At 40.9% G+C, this 22,899-nt stretch overlaps 2 protein-coding genes across 2 annotated transcripts; both read right to left on the reverse strand.

Annotated features, from left to right (window-relative positions):
- Positions 1-370: 370 nt before the first annotated feature.
- Positions 371-7,276, reverse strand: serpine2 (serpin peptidase inhibitor, clade E (nexin, plasminogen activator inhibitor type 1), member 2). Its single transcript, XM_056374111.1, has 9 exons — positions 7,036-7,276; positions 5,848-6,117; positions 5,507-5,731; positions 4,975-5,172; positions 2,692-2,890; positions 2,493-2,590; positions 1,421-1,507; positions 1,168-1,251; positions 371-921 (listed from the first exon to the last, which is right to left on the reverse strand). Exons 2-9 carry the CDS (start codon positions 6,098-6,100, stop codon positions 884-886), a joined length of 1,182 nt encoding a protein of 393 aa, XP_056230086.1. The 5' UTR covers positions 6,101-6,117; positions 7,036-7,276; the 3' UTR covers positions 371-883.
- Positions 7,277-9,003: 1,727 nt separating this feature from the next.
- On the reverse strand, positions 9,004-22,758 carry prss16 (serine protease 16). Its single transcript, XM_056374110.1, has 9 exons — positions 22,525-22,758; positions 22,108-22,289; positions 21,013-21,245; positions 19,919-20,054; positions 16,294-16,408; positions 11,867-12,068; positions 10,695-10,785; positions 10,377-10,579; positions 9,004-9,301 (listed from the first exon to the last, which is right to left on the reverse strand). Exons 1-9 carry the CDS (start codon positions 22,729-22,731, stop codon positions 9,192-9,194), a joined length of 1,479 nt encoding a protein of 492 aa, XP_056230085.1. The 5' UTR covers positions 22,732-22,758; the 3' UTR covers positions 9,004-9,191.
- Positions 22,759-22,899: the final 141 nt, after the last annotated feature.

The raw sequence follows: 22,899 nt of genomic DNA on the forward strand, positions 1-22,899 counted from the left end.
GAATTAATGGTACAGCTTAAAAAAAATAAGATGGGGTTTTTTGCCAATTTCAGAAATGTAACTCCAATTCATAGCATTGTAAAATTTGAATACGGAAAACTGAATATGACGATTTTTAGATTTGAAAGATCCAATTCTAGAACTGTAACCTGACATTACAATTTAAATTCTTGATTTTGAACGTCCAACTGTTCCAATACTGTACTCACCATACCTATGCCTCCACAATCAGGAAGTGATTGTGATTGAGTTTGTATTATAAATGTGACAGACGTGTGAAAACACAAACACGGTACTACAGAAAGCCACATGTAAACAAACATTCTCTTCTCAGAAATACCATTACAGAATATAAGCAAGGCAAAAATCATTGGTGTTATAAATATGTGTATTTATTTTATCAAATATGAAGCAAGTATGATAACAGAAATCTTCCTCAATGAGGGAAACAATCATTTTAAAGTAGCTGAATGCAAGTCGTTCAAGCTGGGATGTACATTGGCCCAAGGAGAACATTTAAACTGAAAGTGATGATAAAACAAAAAAATTTAATTATCTTATTCCAGACTTGCGAAAATACACAATTGACATTCAAAGTATTTTAAAATGTAAAAAGTATAAAAAAAAATTAAAACAGGTGGAAAATTTAGTCTGCAAAACATTTTATAAAGCCTGTTATGCATTACAGAAAATGGGTAACATAAAAAGCAATATTTATAACAAAAAACATCATATGTCCACATTGTACATAAGTCTACAGCAAAGTGTGCATTTGTATGTGGGTGTGTATTCATGTGTATGTGTGTGTACATGCGTGGCAGTGTATAAGCATTTCTTCTGCTGGCCTATGATGTTACCAGGGGCTGGCCAGTGATGACTGGGCTCAAGGCTGGTTGATCTGGCCCATGAAGAGAATGGTACCTGGGGACAGAGACATGAAGAACTCCTCATGGTCAAGTACTGCTTCTACAGGTAAAATCCTATTTTTTCAATATTTCAAGACTATGAACGAGTAAAACAAGATTTTATGCAAGTTGAATTTGCATTTTGAGCCATCTTGCTTAAATGATCTCCTATATTTGCAGAAATGTTAGATCTTCTATATAAATGTATTTATATATACCTTTAAAAAGGTGACTAAACCCAGATGGAAATATGAGACTGTACCTGTTGACTTATGTCTGATGAGGAAGAGGAAAGGTCTGTCCACTGTAACCCAAGGTGGAGAGGACCGAGCCTGCAAAATGGCAGCTAAACAGAACAGCAAACAGATTGTAAAACATGACAGAAACTATAACAAGTTACTTTTATGAATGTACTAATACTATAAGTACAACTGTTGTATAGAACATTCCCACAAACTTAGCACACAGGTTTGTGCTTGGCTCAACATTTAAGTCCAAGACAAACAAATACTGACCAGTGGCAGCTGCTGCTTTTGTTCCGTCTTCATTCACCACAATTTTGGCTTTCTGGAGCGCCTTGGATACGAACAAAGGCTCAGCACCTGAGAAAACACTTTCTGTTAATTCTAGCTTTAGACAATCCAGTCTTGTTACAGTCTGTAAATCGTTTCTGATATTTTCCTTACTGATGCAAAAATACATCTGCCAGTGATTCTCTTACTCGCAAATTACTCCAGTGATTAAATGAATCCATGTCGTACCCAATTTAAGTTTGAAGAAAAGTTCTTCAGTAAAAATACTGATTCTCCAGTTGAGATAAAAGGGTTGCTATGACGCACTGCATGCCAATTTATTATGTACACCAAGATAAAAACTAATGCAGTATAATACAACAGGCCTGCAATAAATGCTCCCTTCAGTTCAGTTTTTATTGAATCTATTTGACAAGGTTAATCTTCACCTCTCGGTATAACACAGTGCAGTTCAACAGCACTATAAATTACAACCTCCAAAATGACCAACTCTCTAAATCAACTCTCTCTCAAACACATTCAATCAAGATTGAAGTTTATAATCCTCATTACGTTGGATTTATTGCAGGCCTGTTCTATTATACTGCATTAATTTTATCTAGGTGGATCTAATAAATTAGCATGTGGTTGCATGTGTCACAGCAATCCTTTTGAATCTGTGGTCCAGTATTTTGATTTTATTGATCAGGTGTCTGACAAATAGGGTCAAATATTATTATCAATATCATAAAACAGCAGTGACGTGGAAATCAGATGATGATTAAATGATTGAATAAAAATATTTATCTATGAATGACCTAACAAACACATTTTAAATGGTTGAGCAAAAGTATAAACTGCTTTATACAATACACCACAAGATGGCACTAGAGCACTTCATTCAGAGCTCCTTTCATTGCTCAGGGAGGAGAACAGCAGTGATTCAGTTTCTCACACTTGTTACCGGCTCTTAGCAGTAAACAGCCAACAATCCTTTCAACAGTTGTAAATACTTGGAGGTGCTGGAGGCATTGCGTCACTTTTAGGTTTGGGTCTGACTAGTGTTTTCACTCACAGAGGTGTCTGAAATCAGCTTTGTCCAAACTGAACATGTCCGTTATTCCCAGTGCTGAGAGGGCGGCTTCCAAATCTACCTCTGCGTCAGCACTAAACCTACAGACACAAACATAAGTATGAACACGCAATGTTAATGTTCGTCTCATTCAGTCTAGTAAGTCTTAAAACCAACCGTTGTGTGTGTGTTTGTGTCTTACTTGGGCATGACCAGGTGGACTTTCCTCATGTGCATCAGTTTGGTCCAGCTCTGCACTGTGGCTGTGCTGATGTGTGGGATCACACGGGACAGAGGCGTGTCCTCGTCAGAGGGCATAACGATCAGCATGCTGATGGCATTGCCATGATAGGGCAGCTCAATGATCCTATATTTCAGTCCCTGAGGTGTGGTGGCCATGCCTGGCAGGAGAGGAGAGGTTACTGGTTTAATGATTTCACAGGTCTGGATGAAACTTGGTTCATGTATCATCACTGATATAGAAATTAATTTTATTCCATACCTGTTTTCTCTGTTTCACTATCTTGTGAAGCAAGAGAAATGATATATTTTCCCCTTTTATACGTCTTTAAATGTTGGTATTTTAAGTAAGAATGTTTTAAGTCTCCATTTTGCCTGGATTTTCGTTTGCAGCCTGTGGATTTTCTCTCTGTGGATGACAGTACTTTCTCTGTCTCGCTGACCCTGGTGGTTAGTGGTTATCGCTCCTCAATATTTTTATTCAGTCTAAACAAACTAGAAGCGGAAAATGCATCATTTCCTGGTTGGCAATCAAATTCTTTCTCAGTGAGGACCGACCACACAGCAGATATTCATTAGATCATATGCAGCACTCTCTCTGGAACAGTACTGTGTTTTATCAGTTGGTAATGGGGAGCAGCAAAACAAACAGTGATATTCAAATATCACAGTTTATGACTTTATAAAGGGATACTATTTTTAGATCAAGTTTTCCACGATGCATTAGAGAACTTTTCTCTTCATGCAAATACGTTATGTGTATGTAAATCCCTTTATAGCCACAAAACTTAAGTGTATCAAGCCAAACCTATGTTATTTACAAACTTTAGCTTTTGCTCTCTTTATGACCTAAGCGCAGGAATGAGGGGACAGCAACACTGCAGGACACTGGAGAAACATCTGTGCACAGCTCACAGCTGAACGCAGCCTTAGTTTAACTCTCACACTGTATGAGAATCTACCCACAGCACTCACCATGCTAACACAACTTTGACAGCTCATCTAAATATAGACAACTGACTGGTATACCATTTCATTTCACACAGGGCTAAATAATGTCCCACGAATGGGGCATGTCTGAGCCTGCAGTTCTTTACAACTCGACACAAGCTGATCTTATGAATCATAAACTGGCAATGCCTAGGATTCCATCTAAAATATAAATAACTAAATTAAACAGTTTAATCGTGAAATCTACAGTATATCAGTTTGTTGACATTTGTATTTTGTGAAAGCTCAGTGTTAAAGGTGCCTTGTGGGGTTTTTGAACAATAGAGAATTACACATATTTAGAGACTTGGCTTTGCTAATGTTTTAAAGAGGACTGAAGTGCACTCAACACATTTCTTAGACCTCAAGGATGCACGCAATGCGTTTTGATAGGAAACACTGAATATAAACATAACTTTTATTTGTTCCCACGAAAAACTCCACCTTTAATTTTACAGTACCCCTCAGCATTTCAAAAATGTGTAAAATTCAGCTCATATCATCCACCATGCCTGAAGCACACAGACGGGCAGTCTGTGTCCTCTCTCGTGCCCTCCTGAGCACAGCTGCCAGCAGCAGCACACACCTCCCATCTCCTGGAAGATGTTCGATTGTTCTCCTGCCTCCTGCCATCCACTCCCTATGACCACTTCTGTTTTTAGCAACTTAAGAGCTGACATTTTCCTTCAAAATAGTTTCAAGTGTAGCAGGGGAAAAAAAACAACAAAGAGCAGTTCTTGACACACATTCAAACTGGATCCTGTTGCCACTGAAAGTACAGTGTATGCTGATGTTTTTTTTTAGATGTTGGCACTGGTATCATTTTAATTTCAGGTTCAGTTTAGGGTTTGATGATGGCATTTACTCTAAACACTAGAATATGGAAAACACATTATCTAACAAAACTATAATACTGTATGACTAAACATACTCCAGCGCATCTACAAAATAAGATTTATAGAATGAAATTGTTGAAGTGTAAAAGCCAGTCAAGAAAAGTCAAATACAATTAAAGGATAACCTCAACTGGCCAATTAATTTTAATGTTACATCTCATTTGGTGTTGAAATGTAATAAAAAAAACACCTCGTATTCTGCATCAATATGCATCCGAAATGTTGGCTGCATGTAAAGAAGTCGATGACATCAAAGCAAAAATCATTAATACTGAATAACAGCTCTATTTCGAAATATTGCGATGTGTAGTCTCACACAGAGGGTCATCAATGGAAACCTCTCGCACATCACAACTCACCCATGTTGAAGACGGACAGCTGGGACATCATCGGGACTGAATGTACATTTCCATCGCCCCCGGTGAAGGGCCTCATCTTGGTGTTCGACGGCTGGAAGCGGGACTTCCATAAGCCTTTGAAGTAGATGGAGTTGACAACGACCAGGCGTGTCATATCCGGGTCCAGCATGCCTGGGTTGATCAAGGTGGGGATGTGACCTGGATAAAAAGGTGCAACATGGGGCGAAATACATTCAATCAGCAAGGCTCGATGAGAAGAGTCATCTCTTTCATGTTTTCGTCAGTACAGATGAAGTAATAATGCAGCATCATATGAGAACACACAGAAAACTGACTCTTACTGTAATTTGTGAAATAGAAACAAGTTCAGTGTTAGTTTGAATATGTGTTTGCCTTTGTTGCAGGTAAGTATACAGGGGTCCAATCACCCTACATAGCTTGGAACTGTCACAGACTTGGGGCGATCATGAAGACGACTTTATCCAAACCTTTCTTAATTACTCTCTACTCTCTCTGTATTTACGGCTCCTACCTTTAGTCTTATTGTTGACCCAATCGTTGATTTCATTGGCTGCCCCCTGAGAGTTGCTGAAGTCCAGGCTCCTGGTCTCACTTTGGAAGTTGTCTTTGTTGGTGGTGACAAAGGACGCCTCCATGGGGAAGCCCTCCTGGCTGAAAATGGCATTGCCAATCAGCACAGGGTCCTGGTTGGACTTTGTCAGGGCCTTGTGAAGCTTCTTCAACATCTTGTAAGGACCTGTGCAGACCAAATGAACATCTTATTATTTTTAAAATCACTGTTTAACAAACAGCTTACATACAAAAGGTTCGTCAGCAAAACTCTTAACGTCTACGGTCAGAAACAGTCCTTACCATTTTTCTTGTAACGGAGACCACTAATGATCTGCTTCCTGGTCTCTCCATGGGCTCCAGGTAGCAGCATGCCCAGGATGGAAGCCACTCCATGGGGTGAAAACACCACATTTTCCAGGGGCTTGGAACGGACTACTTGCTGAAACACCTGTATGCCAAGATCTGAGCCCCGTTCACCGTACGATGGAGCCTGGGGCAGCACACCCTCAAGGATCACCAGTGCACACAGGCAAAACAAGGAGAGGTGCTTCATTGTGATTTATACAGCACCTAGTCAGAGACAGAATACAGACTATCGTAGGCATTTTGAATAAACCAAGACAGTCTTAATTGTTGATTTGTTCTCCTGGAGACACAAGATTTATTTACATGCATTGTTTCCAGTGCCATCAATCAGGAGACCTGGCATCACGACAACTCCAGATTTATGAAAACATCAGTCTACAACCAGTGGCATTCTTTAAAATCACTTCCAAGAGAGCTGAATGTCCTTTTCACATGACTCATCATGGTTTACCACAATTATCACATGCACCTTCTCTTGTCCTCAGGCAAGAAAACCTTTTATCCAGTGCTGCAGGGTGTGACTAACTCTTACTCACACATAAATATTATAGTCTAACCACAACCTGCCCACTGAAACTGCTCTCTTCTTCCGTTTTAATTTCAGACTAGATATTTTGGACCATTTTAGGAAAATGATTCAGCCTGCAGCCCCACTCCACTGAAGCAGCTATAAGATTTTAAGTGGTTCTCAGAACCTACAAAAACACTCTAAAGTTTACCTTTTTGTTGTAGATAAATTATAGGAAATATAAAAACTGTCACTGTGTTAAAATATGTCAGACGTAAATATGCTTTGGGAGCATTTTTTCTTCAGTTTGTCTGATAAATGTGCAGGGATGGAGCACTGATAAAAAGCCAGCATGCTTATCATTACATTACACCAGAACTCAGTCCACACTGACTGCAGGGAGACCGTGAAAGCAGCTCAATACTGACACATAGATAACAGAATTTAAAGTTTTCTCAGTTATTCATAGCTTATTTAAGGTGTCAAAAAAAACCCACCTGACAGAAATACGTGTTAAAGTTGTATTTAAAAGCTAGAGCATCTTCTAAATGCTGTTAAACTTAGATATAACGTACAACGCTGTCAACAATTAACGTCAAAACCCACACTCCTACCGATTCAGGACGTGACGTTAGGTCGACTTATCTCGCAGGTGAAGTTGTAACGTTATCAGTCCACTTCTCGCTGCCGTCCCGCTCAGAAACGACGTTTGGTCCGTAAAATAAATGAAAAATCAACCAACTCTATATTCTAGTTAAAGTGAGAGCTTCAACTGACTCCACCGCTGTTTCTCAGAAGACTTTAATAGATTCAACTCCGCCTTCAGACCACACAGGGCAAGAAGAAGAAGGGGGGGTTTGTCTGTTAGCGTCAAATACACACGTACAGAATAACATTTTCCGGTAGACTTTCAAAATAAAACGCAATCGTCTGAATCGTACTGAAATTTCCAAACCTCTATAATACAACGCTCACAATTTCACATAATATTATAATATAATTGTGTCGCTGTACTTAACCGAGTCATCGCCTTTATTTTTATAAGCAAATAAAAAAATAGTTCAGCTTCATGTCTAAGTCCACGCAGCTACTTCCGGTCACAGTCTAGCTAACTCCGGCTAACATGACGCGACCAAAAACTTGTATGTTGTGCACAACAGGAAGACGCGTTTACGGGGAGAGTTTAGAAACAACATGTAAGAGTCATATTAGTCATGCTGCGTCATATTTAGTGCAAAATGGTTGAGCTTGCCCGTAACTGAGGCACACTCTCAGAAGACCACCTGATGCTTTTCTGTCAGGTGAGGTGACACAGCTGGGTGGCGACACACGAACACAAACACACACACCTGAAAAGAGGCTGAGGCTCAATTACATCCCTGCTGCTTGCCAAAGAGAGGATTATGAGTAGGTGCTTGAGGGGTTTGAATTACAGGGGATTAAATGAGAGTATGTGGGCAAATTATGACTAAATCCATCATGAACATTTTCCTCAACAAAGACTGGATTGTGGGCTGTCATAATAATAATAATAATATATATTTTTCATGTGTATTATATGGGTTGAACCTGTGCTTTAATAGGTTGGTGGATTCAGGGCAGATTTTGGTCCACAGTCTTTGTGGATGCTGGTTTGTGTCAGGGTGGGGGTCGTGCATAGTCCAGCTGGGATGCAGAGAGATGGGACTGTTGTGAAAATAAACACTGTTCAGCGAGAAGTGGGGAGGGGTCATTGTGTGTGTGTTTTGAGTTTTGAGGAGGTAGTTAATGAACACACAGCTGTGTACTCTAATCATACCACGCAAAGCCACTTATTGCAGATGCTGCTTTTAAAACTAAATACATGTATCTCAAGAGAAAACATTAGAACATTGCAGTATGTTGTCCAAATTACACAATTGCCAGATGTTCTTGGTGTGGCAAAGATGCCATCTCTGGGTGCTGCTGGAGATGATATCATGCTCACGCTGAGCAGCCACAACAACACTGCAGTTTTATCATCAAACAAGACCAAACCTGTAACTTGTGCTGAACAAAACCAGATGAGTGCATGTTTGTGCACCACATGTCCCATGCAAAACACATGAGCTGAAACCGGTTTTGGACAAACTCTGTTATAAAGTTTTTGTTTCATTGATTTTCAGTGTGCTGTGAAAGATGCAATTTCTCAATATGAAATGTGTTTTGTCAAGAGTTGGACGCACAATGTGCCCTCTATGCAAAAGCATGACACAAAAGGCAGTGACGTTGCATTTTGTATTCATAAGCGAATGTCATGCTGGGGAAATTTCAGTTTCACATATTTGCACTCGTTTTTTTTGGGGGGGGGGGGGGGGGGGGGGGGTTGGACACAAGACAATGTTCTTGTTGGTCTTTTGATGAGATATTCAATCCACTGAAAGTTTAACTAAGGCTAAGACTATTCTAAACTATTCCTGAAACAGCAAACATGCTTATCTGGTTTAAAAACCACTTCCTAGTTTCATGTTCATGTATACCGTGCCCTGCAAACCCGTGAATTAAGTGCATAATGTCGACCTTTACAATGTTAACTCAGAATGAAACCGGAAATACACGGTTATAAAAAAAAACAACATCTTTATTAATTCGCTCAGAATTGCCTGAACTTTGTACCCACTCGTGCTTTTGTAAAGTGCCTTCTCAATCAGTCATAAATGTTGCAGCATAATAAGCAGTCTCACTCCAATGTCAACGATCTGGATAAAAGAATAATTAGTTTGTTTTGCAAAGCCACTGATTCAGCTGCCCGTCACTGCTTCAGCCACTGCTGCAGGAGTAAGTAGATGTGGTCGCGGGCCAGAGCCAGCTGGGCGAGATCCTCGCTCCTGGCAGGGTACATGTTGGCACAGTGTGCTGTTCCTGGATCGGACAGAAATTTATGTATAAAGGATGTGGCAGGGAAAAGTGGTAAAACAGAGTTACAAGAACAATTATCCACCTAATAAAATTAGAGCTGAACAAGCGAGTCATTGTTTGACTTTGAAAGAGTCGCTTGGTTCTCATAATGTAAAGAAACCACAAAAAAAAAAAATTAACCTGCAACAGATTTTAGACCTGGATATACAGAAATTCAAAGAGCTGTTAAAAAGCTTGATGATGAATTGATCAATGAAGACATGTACCTATCATAAGACACCTGCTACACAAAAAGAAGGCCATATATAACTCCGGTGATATGTATTTTTTTACTTGGGCTTTGTATTTTATTATGTTTTAAATCATAACTTACAGACACCACATCTGCATCATAAAACAGGAGGCTGCAAAATATTAATTTAACTTGGCTGGTGAAACATGGTTTTTACGATGTTTCAACACTTACTCAGGTCCCGCCAGACTGTATTAATAATAATAATGATATATTTTACAGAAACAATGGTTAAAATCTTAAATGTTACTTTTGACAGTTTAACAATTGAAGATCACAAAGTCTTGGGCTGTTTCTGAAATCTCCATTTACTATACAGTGCACTATTCTCACTGAACCCCATTTATACTCATTTTTCAACTCATTTTTATAGACTTGCTTTTATGTGATGTCGTTCTTTTCTCTTTTTATCGTCTCCATATCGCCCTTTTATTGCTTTTACTGTTTGCATGCATGTGCACGTATGTTTTTATACAGCATCTGCTCCCTCTAATTGTCCTTATTTATAATGAAGCCTATCGTTTGTCCTCCCTCTGTAACTCCACCTTATTTCTGTCCTGCTTTTGACTATCATTGCTTTTGATTTGTTTGTCAAACCACTTTGTAAACTCTGAGTATTATTATTATTATTATTATATTTTATTTGTGCATGCTATCAGAAATTTCTCTACTCCAGTGCAGCAGTGGCAAAACGTTGTGTCCATAATATATATATATATATATATATATATATAGTCACAGAGCTTTTCCAGAGTGGGATCACCTCTCATGCATATTTTTTCTCACCTGTGATGAAAACAGCAGGGAGGCTAGGTGCGATGTCCTGCGTGATTCCCAGGGCGTGCCAGGGGTCAATGGACCCGTTGGGGAAAACTATTCTGCTGGAGCGGATGTCGTAGCCGCCGTAGTACTCGTTGGTCTGAGCCACGGCCTCGGCCAGCTGCTCGGCGCTGACATTGTAGAAGTCTGCACACTGTTTCACGTGATACCTGGATGAGAAAAACAAAAATGAGCAGTAGTGGGAGAAGGTGGAGGCAGGTGCAGGGGTTAAAGCACAATTATGAGTTTATTATTGGGTAGAGAGGCAGTGTTTAGTGGACTCACACAAGAGGGAAGCCAATGAATGGTTGATTGGGCGAATCGGTGCTCTGGTAGAATCCAAATTCAGTGCAGGTCTGGTAGACCCACTGTCTCCCTGACAACACACACACACACACACACAAACACACACACACACTTTACCCATGGCCAGAATGTTCATTTGCTTCATAGAAATCACGTCACTTACACCACAGGGCAGGTAACGCCACTTTAAAATGTCTTTCTTCCCAAAACAGTATTCACTCTCACTTTTCAGCCCCAATTACGAGAGGAAAGAGTTTCACTGAAACCCACAAAACAAGGGGCGTAGCTGGGGGAGTTTATGTAGACGCATCCAAATGGCTTTGGAAAAAGACCACTTCCTGTTCCAGTGATCCCACTCCAGTCCTCCCACTCATGAGACCAAAGCTGGGAAAAGGAACCACAGCCCAGGGCAAGGGTACAACAGGGAATATAGAGAACCTGTTTCTGGTTAAACATGCAAAGATGTGTCTCAATACCGAGTTCCAAAATAAGACAACAGTAAAGAAAATAGCATACCCAGTCTTAAAATAGTCACTGTACAATTTCAAAATAAACACACCTTGGATTGTTAACACTGCCAGAAAACATGGTCTTAATTTAACTTTTTAACCGCAGAAAGAAGAAAACACTATTTTAGGATGCTCAAATCATCCCAGGAGTTTTGTTTAGGTCTAAAGTGATGTAATCACATGTTTGGTCTACGTTGTTTTCCAGAAATAGTGTAGTCTGCTTTTATTTGAATATGTAATATCCTACTTTTCCAGGAAAAGCATTTCAGCAGCAGCCAGAAAAGGATCTGCTGCGCTATGACAAAAACCACATCCCCTTACTCAACACACAGCATGTCCTGTAGCTGCCTTATATTCTGGTCTCCTGAAGCTACAGATGGTGTTTATCACTGGTGTTTTGGCCTCTGCTGCAGCTGATCGCTCCTGTGTTACTGGTGGAAAATTGTTTTCATGAGACATCACATTGTCTGCGCCAGTTCTCCTCTGTCATGAGAACAAAAACATGCTAACCTGAAAACAAATCGGACCTCCCCCAAAAACCCCTGCCAGAAAAATAGCTGTTTTCCACCAGTCGTGGAGTTATTAATGGATTAAATAAAATCACTGAACATAACAAAAATAAAATGACACGCTGGGACCCACCTCCCCCTGCAGCCGGCCCCTCCCAGGACGGGTTACTCATGTCTCTCAGGTAGGTGCTGTAGCTGGCATCCAGGCATTTCACAGAGAAGGTGTCCATCATGAGGCGGGCCACAGCGGCATAGCGGGCGTAGGGCTCCCCCAGCGAGGTGTCACCCATCACGCCACACAGCACCTTGATGGTGATGTTGGTGCCTATCACGCCCTGCATCGACAGAACAACACCAAACCAAAAAGACAAAAACTTTTAACTTTATATATCAGATTAAAGCAGATATGTCCCAAGGTTTTTCTATGATTGCTGTTTCCCAGTTAGATGAAACATGGTAACGTGTGAATATTTTATAAATAAGGAATGAAGTGTAGCAACGTACCGCCAAGTAATATGATAAAAAATAAAACTCTTTTGTGACTGCTGAGATCAACCCATGCAGCCTGAAGTCTTGTCATGAAGCAATTATGATGCCCGCAATGTACAATGGAGTCACCCAATAACATCATCCACCATTTTCTCCACGTTTCCTGAAAGTATGACTATTGCTGTTGGAAATTTAAACCTTTAATTATACGTCTTTTTGGCCGGGTTTTGCCAAAGCTGATGTCATTTTCGTCAGTTTTTATTCACACACTGGAGCCTCTACAGGAGGCATTTTACAGTTTGATGTAAATGTTACACCCTCGATGTCCAGCCTTTGGGACAGGTGTGTTTTTCTCACCTGATTGTAAACTACATTTGCAATAGAAAAGTCAATCAGCCAAACACAAGTACAGATTTTCTCAGGGTTGTTAAGACGCCCAATGCAGCGTCGTAGACAAACAGTTAAAAGTTTGGTTCACCTGAATCAAGGGAGGTTTGAGGCCATTATGTTAAAATGTGAAACCAAAACACCTGCACGGACAGACGCCGCAGGAGATAAATGAGAAAGAGTTTTTCGGCAGCTGGAGAAACAAACTCCTCTCAGGATTTGTTATGAACAACAACTCCAAAACAGTTATTCAAAGGGACCTTGTAGAGGGATCGCTATGTAAACTGTTAATTGTAATTCTTTATTAATGTCACATGAACATTTGTCTCTCTGCATGTGGGCCACGATGTTCTCTTTGAGGATGACTGTGCCCATTACTGGTTATAGCTTCCAGATTGTGTAGATGGAGCAATGATGACACTGAGCTGAATTGATTCCAGGCAAGTTGGGAAGACATCTATCCTCTGAATCAGTTGTGCGAATGGCCAGGGATCTAACGAGATTTGTTGTCGTTAATGTTTCCCACGTTCTAAACCTTCAATGTCATTATGAGACACTAGGTTCATGATGCTTTTGTGGTTTTCTCCCCATGCTAAATATATTTGCAAATTATTTTCATTATGCACCTTCCACATAAATGGAGAAAGGTAATTATCATTGGCCTGGTTTATCAAAACTGGCCACAGTGATTTCTTTATTTATTCATTTTATTTATTGAAGAACAAGGAGAGTTTACAGCCCTGAAAGCAGCTCTGCAGTGGTGGAAAGTAACATTTCCTCAAGTACGACTACAATAACTAGACATTTGAATGGATCGCAGGTTGAGTACATTACAAGCTCTGTGTTCAACTGGTGAAGTTCATGAGGTCTATATAAATCAGGTTTGATAGTTAGAGGTGAAGGCTCAAGGGAATTGTTTACTTTTTTACTTTGCTTTTTAAGTTATAAACTATGCCAGCACAGTCCAGCACTGTTCCAGGTATAAAACAATACACTCGCTGAGCACTTTATTAGGAACACCAGCCTCAGTTCTTCATGTCATGGATTCAACAAAATGTTGGAAACTTTCCTTTGAGATTCTGCTCCACGTTGACATCACTTTATCGCATCATTTCCGCAGACTCATGCTGCCAATCTCCTGTTCTACCACATGCCAAAAAAGTTCTACTGGATTCAGATCTGGAGACGGGGGGAGGCCGTCGAAGTTCATGAAACCAGCTTGAGACGACTATTGCTTCGTGACATGGAGCTGTGGCGTTCAAACCATGACTGATGATTCATTGGTACTAAGGGCCCAAAGTGTGCCAAGAAAACATCCCCACATCATTACACCAGGCTGGACTGCTGACACAAGGCAGGTCGGCTCCACGGATTCATGCTGTAGACGCCAAATTGTAACCCGACCATCTGTTTACTTCTGCAGAAACTCAGATCCATCAGACCAGGCTACATCTCCAACTGCCCAGTGTTGGTGAGTCTGTGTCCACTGCAGCTTCAGGTGTCTGTTCTTGGCCTGACGTGGTCTTCTGCTCTCGTAGTCCATCCATCCACCTCCAGGTTGGACGTGCTGTTCACTCGGAAGCTTTGCTTTTCCGCTCACCACAGTTGTAAAGAGTGGTTATCTGAGTGACCGTGGCCCTACCAACCAACTGACCTCTCGCATTAGCGAAGTGCGTCTGTCTCCAAAGCTGCTGCTCACTGGATATTTTTAGGGGTTTTGGCTCTAAACTCTAGAGACCAGGAGATCAGCAGTTTCAGAAACACTCAAACGTTTTCCCAGTTCAGATGTTTGATGTGAACATTTGCTGCCACATGATTGGCTGATCGGATAACTCCTTGAATAAGCGGGTGACAGGTGTTCCTAATAAAGCGCTCAGTGTGAACATTTGGCAGCGGTTACAGATCTCACGTGTGTGTCTCCTATCTTATCTGCATCTTGTGTATAAAAAAAGAGCTGTCAGTGCTTGTTCCTCCCGCTGTAGCGCTACATCACGTCCTGCTGTATTTTATAAAGCGCCCCATTGATAACCCCTCGACTGTGAAGCCGCTGCTCTGCCTCCTCTGATTGAGTTACACCTCTCTCTTGGTTCTCACCCACATTCCTTGAATGGTACCTAAAACCTGGCGGTTTGCTCTACACCCGGGCCGCTCTGTCAGCGAGGCAGCTGTTGGCTGCGTTTGTCCGCTCGTGCTGTGGACTCTGTGGCCCACCGCTCTCCTCAGCTCTTTTATAAGCGTCTCTTTTGCTCGGGGGCGACAGGAAACCAGAGAGACCAAAGAGTCTTTTGTTACTTTTTCACATCAGCTTATTGGTAACCGGACTCACGTATTCCTCAAGGCACCAGGGGAACAGAGAGGGGATAGGACGGGAAAAAAAAGAGACGGGGAAAAGAGGGGTAACTGGTAAAAAAAAAAAAAAAAAAAAGGACAGCAAGAAAGTGGACAGATGTACAGTAACAGATAATAAGAAAAGAAATATTGTGTGTATTACATTTCACCACAGTGGAGACTTCTTCTGAAAAAGCAATATAGTTTATTGTCTATATAATTGTATTACGGGATTTTATTTTACGATGGGAACTTTTTGTGTCTCCTGAGAGAGAAAAGTGTCTTAGATTAAAGAATCTGCGGCACAGAAAACAGACATGTCACAAAAATACACTTAACCTACAATGTTGTCAATATTTCAACCACACACCTTCCACGTGTGATCAGAGAAGTTGGAAAAATCCATCTGGTTATGTAATTTTTCCTCCCCAGTCTTATTCAGGATCTCTTCTTCCTCCTGTTCCCGAGGTAACGACAGATACACTCGACTGTTCATTTAACACCAGTATCAGCCAGTCGAGACTGAATGGCGTCTATGGGGAAAAACTTTATGCTAAATCTATTATCATGCAACGTTTTCACATTTCAGACTCAATTATATATTAAAATCAATATTTTTGTCAGGAGCCTAAGTTTTACTCGTTCATATTGTGTTTCAGAGACCGTTCTATTATAATACAAGAGGAATCTGAGACATTAAATATTCTTTAAGTCAAAGTCAAAACGTACTTCCCTTCGTCCAGTGTTATCTCACTCAGCTCGGCCTTCTTTGCAGAGTCACAAGCCACCTATAACGTATGTATATTAGAAATGGGGGCTCTACTTCTCATATTGAGATACAGACAGCATCTGTGGGCCTCTCGCTGCTGAACAATGCAGGGTTTATTATGTTTCAGGATACTGCTTGGGCCGTCTACAACCCTCCTACACCTCATAGCTGCCTTCCACTCAACCAAGACTGGATACTAGGTCAACCTCCGACCTACAAAGCCTCTCCACAGACTCCCTTTATTGTGTCTCAAGTCAATGTCTTCATTATGAAATTATCTTAGGCTCAGTCAGCACAATGGAAAATGTGGCATGCACTGAAAAATTCTGAAATTGTCCTTTAAGCAACTAATAATCAACACAGTGGATTTTCGCTTGCATGACTTGTAATTAAGAGCTTTTTTCGGCTTCTCATAAATCTCTAAATGCACCGAGGAAACAATGATTTGCCATTTTGCCATTAAAAAAAAGAACATTAACAACATTTAAAAAGACTTTTAGCAAAGATTTCAGCTACTTCATCCAAAACGATTCCTAACTGCCTCCAATAATCCATGTTTTATGATGTTTTGTGTGCGTCTCTCTCACCTCAAACCCCCTGTTGTCTTGATTGTACTGGACAACATCCATGAAGTTGCCAGCCAGCATTTCCAGGAGGTAGGCAGAGTCCGTCTCTGTCTGGATTTGCAGTTTGGAACACAAGCTGGAGAGCAGGAGAAGTTGTAAAGTGTAAATTAATCCCAGAAAAAAGGCCTGTTCACACTATTTTTAAGTTTTTGGATTTACATTTGTTGATCAAGGTCTATTTATTGAATATTTCCACATACAGAGCGTTATATCCAATCTAATACCAAGTATCTACCCAGCCATCCGACCTGCACCACTGAATTAAAGTCATTCATTTTGAACGACTACTAAACAGCAGCAACATAGATATTATGGACCTACATTCTCTGCTTCCATTTGTTCTAAAAATGTCAAGAATAGCTGCCAAATGACGTAGAAATTCAGAGCAGACCCGTGAAGAGAGCATCTTATCTTCCTGTAGTTTGAGATACACAGGCGGGAGAGGAGGTCTTCCATCTCACTTTTGATTGTTTAGATTCACACTCTGTGCAAATAAAGCAAAAAAGAGGAGATGGCTCTGATGGCTCTTTTAGTACTTTAGAGAGAATATTAAGAATCGACTTTCACAACTGGTTTAGTCTCTGGATGTCCAGAACATAATGTAAGAGGCAGGGAACTACTTGCATCTGACCTTTGGTCAGTGAAGTCGGAGTACTAGCTTGAATTTTGCCACATTACCCTGTTGACTAATGATGGTGAGTCGGTCCTACTTTTAATTGTTTACTTGTTTGTCAAAACTTTATTCTGATAAATTTTGGTAACATGAGGATGATGTGTAATTTGTGTGTGTGTGAGTGTGTGCAGATATTATTTCCTTCATGATGAAATCCTGACGTAAGCGCTGTATTCTCTGAGGCTTTGTGGTTTGGACGCCAAACCACCTTTTGTGACCTTTGTGTGTTTATGCCTGCATGAGGACATGTCTGCATCTCCTGCCGGCATCATCTGCAAAAAGCTAAAATAAAAGATGTCCAGTGTGGTCGGTGGCCGGTGCAGACACAAAGACAAGGCTTCAGTGTGTCTCCGCGACAGTATTAGTTTGTGTGAGTCTAACCACACCATTGTAAAAGCAATTTAAGCATGCTTAATCATCATGCTGACTGACCTTACAGTCACTATAACAACCTTAAATACACAAATATAAAATAGCACCGGAGACAGCAAACAATGAGACACCGAGAAAGAAAATAATGTGACAAGGGAATGAGAAAATGTCCAAAAATAAATGCAAGGCGGAGTCACTTTTGTTGAAGCAGAGGCTCGCCGCCTTCTTAAAGGGTTAGTTCACCCAAATTAGAAACAAGAGGTAAAACAGATACACAAGACAGCTGATTATTAATGGATGTAATTCTATTGAAAACTATTAAAGCTGCACAAATTGATTTTTTTAAGCCAGTAGGGGAAAAAACCTTTCAACAAGCTGCAACACAAATGCCCTGAAATGTTTCTGCATTACAAGATTGTTGTAGCTAGCATGTTAGCAGTCCGGCTCTCATAAGGCTTTATTTACAGTCATGATTCTGGTCACTTGAAGAATGTAAATCCAAGATTCGCTCTGCTTTTGGCTCAGATTTGGTTTCCACCAAGTCTTGAGGGAAACATCTGGCTCTTCAGCTGCTAAATGTTCATTGACTGTGTGTTCACCAGCTAATTGCCAACTTATACAGTGGGTTTATCAGTTTTTCTGAAAATAGTTGTAAGCTGAAACCGGAACCAAGATAAATGGGAGCGAAATTCACGGGGCAGAAAATTAAATGAGCTAAAAGATGCTAAAAGACTCTGTGGAGAGACACTTAGATTTCTTAATGGGTTCCTCATGAGTAATTTCCTTCATATTACACATTCTCATTTGATTCATTGTTAATATAAAAATACTGACTGATGCAATAGCAACATCCCTTTCTATAAACAAAGGACAGTTGATGAAAGATCTCATTATCTCAGGAAGTGAACCCAAAGCTAAAATCTGTCTATTGCGACACTGCTAAAAGTATTTGAGAAAATAAGTTTTTATTTGTGTGGACTGACCTTTTAAAAAGTATTAAACAGTAGTTATATTCTTGTAAATGGTCTTTAGACCCTGACACTAAAACTGCGTGATAAAACCTTTGAGATGAGCATTAATATTGATCCTTACAATACACAAATGTCATCCAGCTGCATCACATCTGTTCTGTCACAAGTGGATGTTACTAACTGGCTCATGAATCTGATCTTTTCCCATTGTATTACATACATAGTGTCTAAAGCAGACTCTCTCTGCAGCGTGTCTGACATACCAGTCCAAGAGCTCAGTCCAAGAACGCTTGAGGGACGCTCATGAAGCTGTAACCGGACCTGACTCCAAGACAACCCCTCGCTGCTCTCTGAACCTCTCACAAAGCTCCAGGTATCAATATTAGTCCACCTCTTCTTAGACTAAAACTATATCTGCTCATATATAATCATGTTGTTTCCCGTGCAGCACTGCTAACCATCTAGAAATGAGCACATTTAAAAAAAGGAACAGCTGAGAGTTACATGAGAAGATCAATACCGCTCTCATGTCTGAACGCTGGCTCTGTACAAAAACCTGACTGTAAAGTGTAAAAACCTCAGTTTTTGTTTTTGCATCTTGTTGTAACTGTGCAGTTACCAGGCAACCGTCGGAGACTCCAGGAAGCCGCTGCAGCTGGCCAAGAAAATAGTCTGGCGTTTGTATGGATACGAATACTTAAACAACTGAGCTACAGTGAGCTGTAGAGGTGCTGGGAGGTGGGTTTAGCAGCCAGGCTTTCCCTGTGTTTCCACTCTTCCTGCTAAGGTAAGCTACACATATAAGTTGTATTGATCTTAAATGTCAAACTATTGTTAATCCTCCTTAAATAAAGGTTACACCTTATGCACATAATCTTGTGATTGTCCCAAAACACCTGTGAAAGCTCAACTTTTTATCAGTCCTGCAACACAGTTCACTTCCTTATGTCCATATCTGTGGTAACAAACTTATCAGCTGCTCAGACACATGACCTATATAGTAATTTTCTGCCATTTTCATCCTGGTATTATGACGCAGGCCTGATTCATGGAACAGAGCTGATAATAACTAAATCTGTGCTTCTCCTGCGTTGACAAGTCAAAAGGCTTTCTGAGGAAAAAGGTCCATAAGTGCTCTCAAGATACCACCCAGGTGTTTTTTAAGTATTCTGTCTGATTGGAGCCGCGCTGGGACTGACGCAGAGGTCACCGAATTTCGTCAGCTAATGACAGTAATCGAGGTGTAATTTGTCGTGCGCTAAGAGCAGCAACAACGCTAACAGGAGAGCGAGGGAAATGCCAAACCAGCAACGTACATACATGTCCACACAGTCCAGAGAGGAAGTGTGATCAGGCAAAGTGAAAACACCTGTGCAGTGTAACAGTTTTAGGGGTAAATTATCCCAGGCACTGCTGGGTCTAGTAAAAAGTATTAGGTTGCTTTATATAAGCACTTATGTAATTCAAACTCGAACAACAACTTAATCAACTATTGAATGAAGTCAGGTTAGATTCTGCAGTAAATAACAGGATGGAGAAGGACAGGTTACAGAGAGTGAATGTACGGTACTTGAAGTCTTTAGTGATGTTGTCATAAGTCTTGGGATCCCTCAGGCGTTCCAGCAGGGTATCTGAAGCCTTTTTCACCAGTAGGGGGCACTCCGCGTTCTCCGACGCCAGCGAACGCCACACAACCTCCAAGTACTCTGGCAAAACATCAAGACAAGAGGGAGGGGTGGACACTTAAACCTGGGCTGCTATAAAAAGACCACAATAATACACAAAAAAGCCTGGGTTAAAAACATATAAGACTAGTCTGGGGCGCCTACGAAAGCACCGGTTCATCCTCAAAACAGCGTCTGAATCAAGTTCTATTCGAGAGCCTGAGAAAGTGTTTATTCAAAAAGGGTGAAAGTGAGGTTAAAAGTGAAATGATGAGTGGATTTCACAGTTTATGAAACTCCAGGTTCCACATTACAAAATCGTGGAATATTTTATCTGGGATGAAAGCCAGTCTCTTACTGGCAATAATGCTGAGTAACTGCACTGCTGCTTTGGGAAATAATAACTTTAGGACTAAAGGAGGAAAAGATTCCCCACGTCAGTCCACCATATACGCAATTCTCTCTCTCTCTCTCTGTGTGTGTGTGTGTGTGTGTGTTTTGTCTTGGATATTCTCCTAAAGTCTGCGAGAATGTGGAAGTGAGCGATAGTGTCTTCACGATAGCAGGAGTGTGTGGGCGGAACAGCACAGCACAGCGTTCAAAGCTGCTCTGACCTTGATTCCAGCCCGGAGCCTTCCGGAGGAAAACAATGGGCTCGGCCAAACACAACACAGACACAGATAGAGAATAAACCCGTCTTCATCTTTGATCTGTCTGGGACTCTTACTTCCAAGACACTGAAGAAAACTGGAATTTAAGACTTGATGTGTTCGACAAAGATGTTGATTCTAGAGGGAACACTGTGGGGAATCCACGCAATGTCAAACTGAGGGCGGAAGTGTGATTTGATGCATTATTTAATAGTGAAATATACTATTTAACAATATTTTATTTGGTGTTTTTAATTTACGTCCTGATGGCAAATCTTACTTAAAAGAGTTTAAAGGTATAAAACCCTGATTATCTAAAAGCTATGATGTTTTGCAATGTCTCCTTATACCTGGGAAGTTGACAGCAGCGTGAACAGGTGCGCTCGTGGCCACAGAGGCATGGACCAGGTGAGGATACTTCAGCCTGAACCAGGCAGCGAGAGAACCTGGGTACGACCCACCAAACGCCACCCACTTCCTGTTGGTCAGCCCCCGGGCCTCGGCCATCACGGTGCGGAAGTGTGCGAGGTCGGCTAAAGCCTGACGGCTGCTGAGGAAACGCAGGTTGTCTGTGCTGAGGTCACTGGATGTAGAGAAGAGGGAAGCTTAGTTTAAAAAGTAGTCTGAGAGACAGTCAGTGTTTGTACAGTGTTACATGGGACTGTCTGTCTCTGAATGCAGGGCTGCCATCTAGTGGTACAACAGCTTCACCAGGATCAGCTCAGCATTGCTCAGCCAGAGTTACTCTTGTGAAAACATGATGAGGTTGATGGTAATGGCTGGCTGCCCTTTGTCATTCTGGAAAGAGATACTTGGGAAACTCTTTGTTCATTCTATGAGCAAGACGTTGAACCCTGCACCAATTTTCTGTCTGAAAAGCGTCCTTTCTGACAGTGTTGGAGGAGCAGAATTCACAATCAAGATTCATTAAGATCCACTTTCTTTCATTACAACAGATTGACTGTATTTTCTGTTTGTAATGACTCAACAAAGGTTTCTTGTGAAATGCTTAGACTCAGGTTTGCTGGATTATACATCATATCTAGAGATAGGGCCCGAAACAGGAAACTTGATATTTAAAGGCATGATTCAGCTTTCACATATAATTTGTTTCCTGTGGTTGTTGCACTTCTGTATTCGGCTTTTTATTTATGTCTAGCTCAAACTAACTCCACATGAGCCAAAATTGAAGGGATCATGTAAACTCATAATCATTGTGTCAATTTAAAATTTTAACACCAAAACGACAGGTTAAACATTTTGGTAAATCTAATTAAACATCTGATTGTAGTTCTTGCAACTTAAACTTTTGAACCGTGATAAACTAAGATTGATGAATTTGTCTGTAAAACCATAATTACCGAAGGAGTGAAAGCACTAGAGATTGAACAAGCTAGGAAAACACCCTTAAACAACATCACGGACACCTGCAAGGTGAAACATACACTGTCGGGTGACTCTTTCCATAGAAGCGATGTTCCAGCATCAAGCAAAGGGCTCCCAGTTTCTCAGCGTAGGTGAGCCAGGTTCCGTTCTGCATCCATGCTGGATTGGCTGGACCCTCTCCACCTATCATCAGAAACACTGGACCACCTGGCCTGTAGAAGGCTTCGTTTACAAAGTACCTCTGGAGCAAAAAATGCAGAGAGTTATTCAGAAATACTGTATTATGATTATTGTGAGACAGTTTTGCATCTGTATGTCAGTAGTCTTGATATGATGAGCCAAGAAGGTACAGTTCTTGACCTATGGCCAGGTAGGTATGTGCACACAGACACTTAAATGGCCTTGATGGGATCTCCCATTTTTCCACATATATTTCAACACATTAAAGGATACACATAACACATACACAGACTTACTTGCTTCCACTCTCTGCTGTCTGCACCATTAAAGTGATCCAGTTTCTGGGTGAACCACTGCTCCTCAAACACATCTCTCTGCTTGGTATCCTGCACTTGACTGAACCTCCTGAAGCCCTTGTATTGTCCATCTCCAACAGCAAAGAGACCCAACAGGAAAAGTAAGGTTACTTTACACAGAGGTAACCCATACGTTTGAAAAGCCATGTTGATTTCAACAGGGAGACTGTTAAGGGCATGTGACTTAGTTTCCTTTGGTCATATGACTAGTTCTCATGGTACTTTTAATTGCTCGCAAAGCGTGGGGAATATGAGTTTCCTATTTCAAATACCGTTAGTTGTATTTCAAACTTCAGTAAATTATCATATATAACT

Source organism: Seriola aureovittata, chromosome 4 (assembly GCF_021018895.1).
Source record: "Seriola aureovittata isolate HTS-2021-v1 ecotype China chromosome 4, ASM2101889v1, whole genome shotgun sequence".
NCBI classification, from domain to species: domain Eukaryota; kingdom Metazoa; phylum Chordata; class Actinopteri; order Carangiformes; family Carangidae; genus Seriola; species Seriola aureovittata.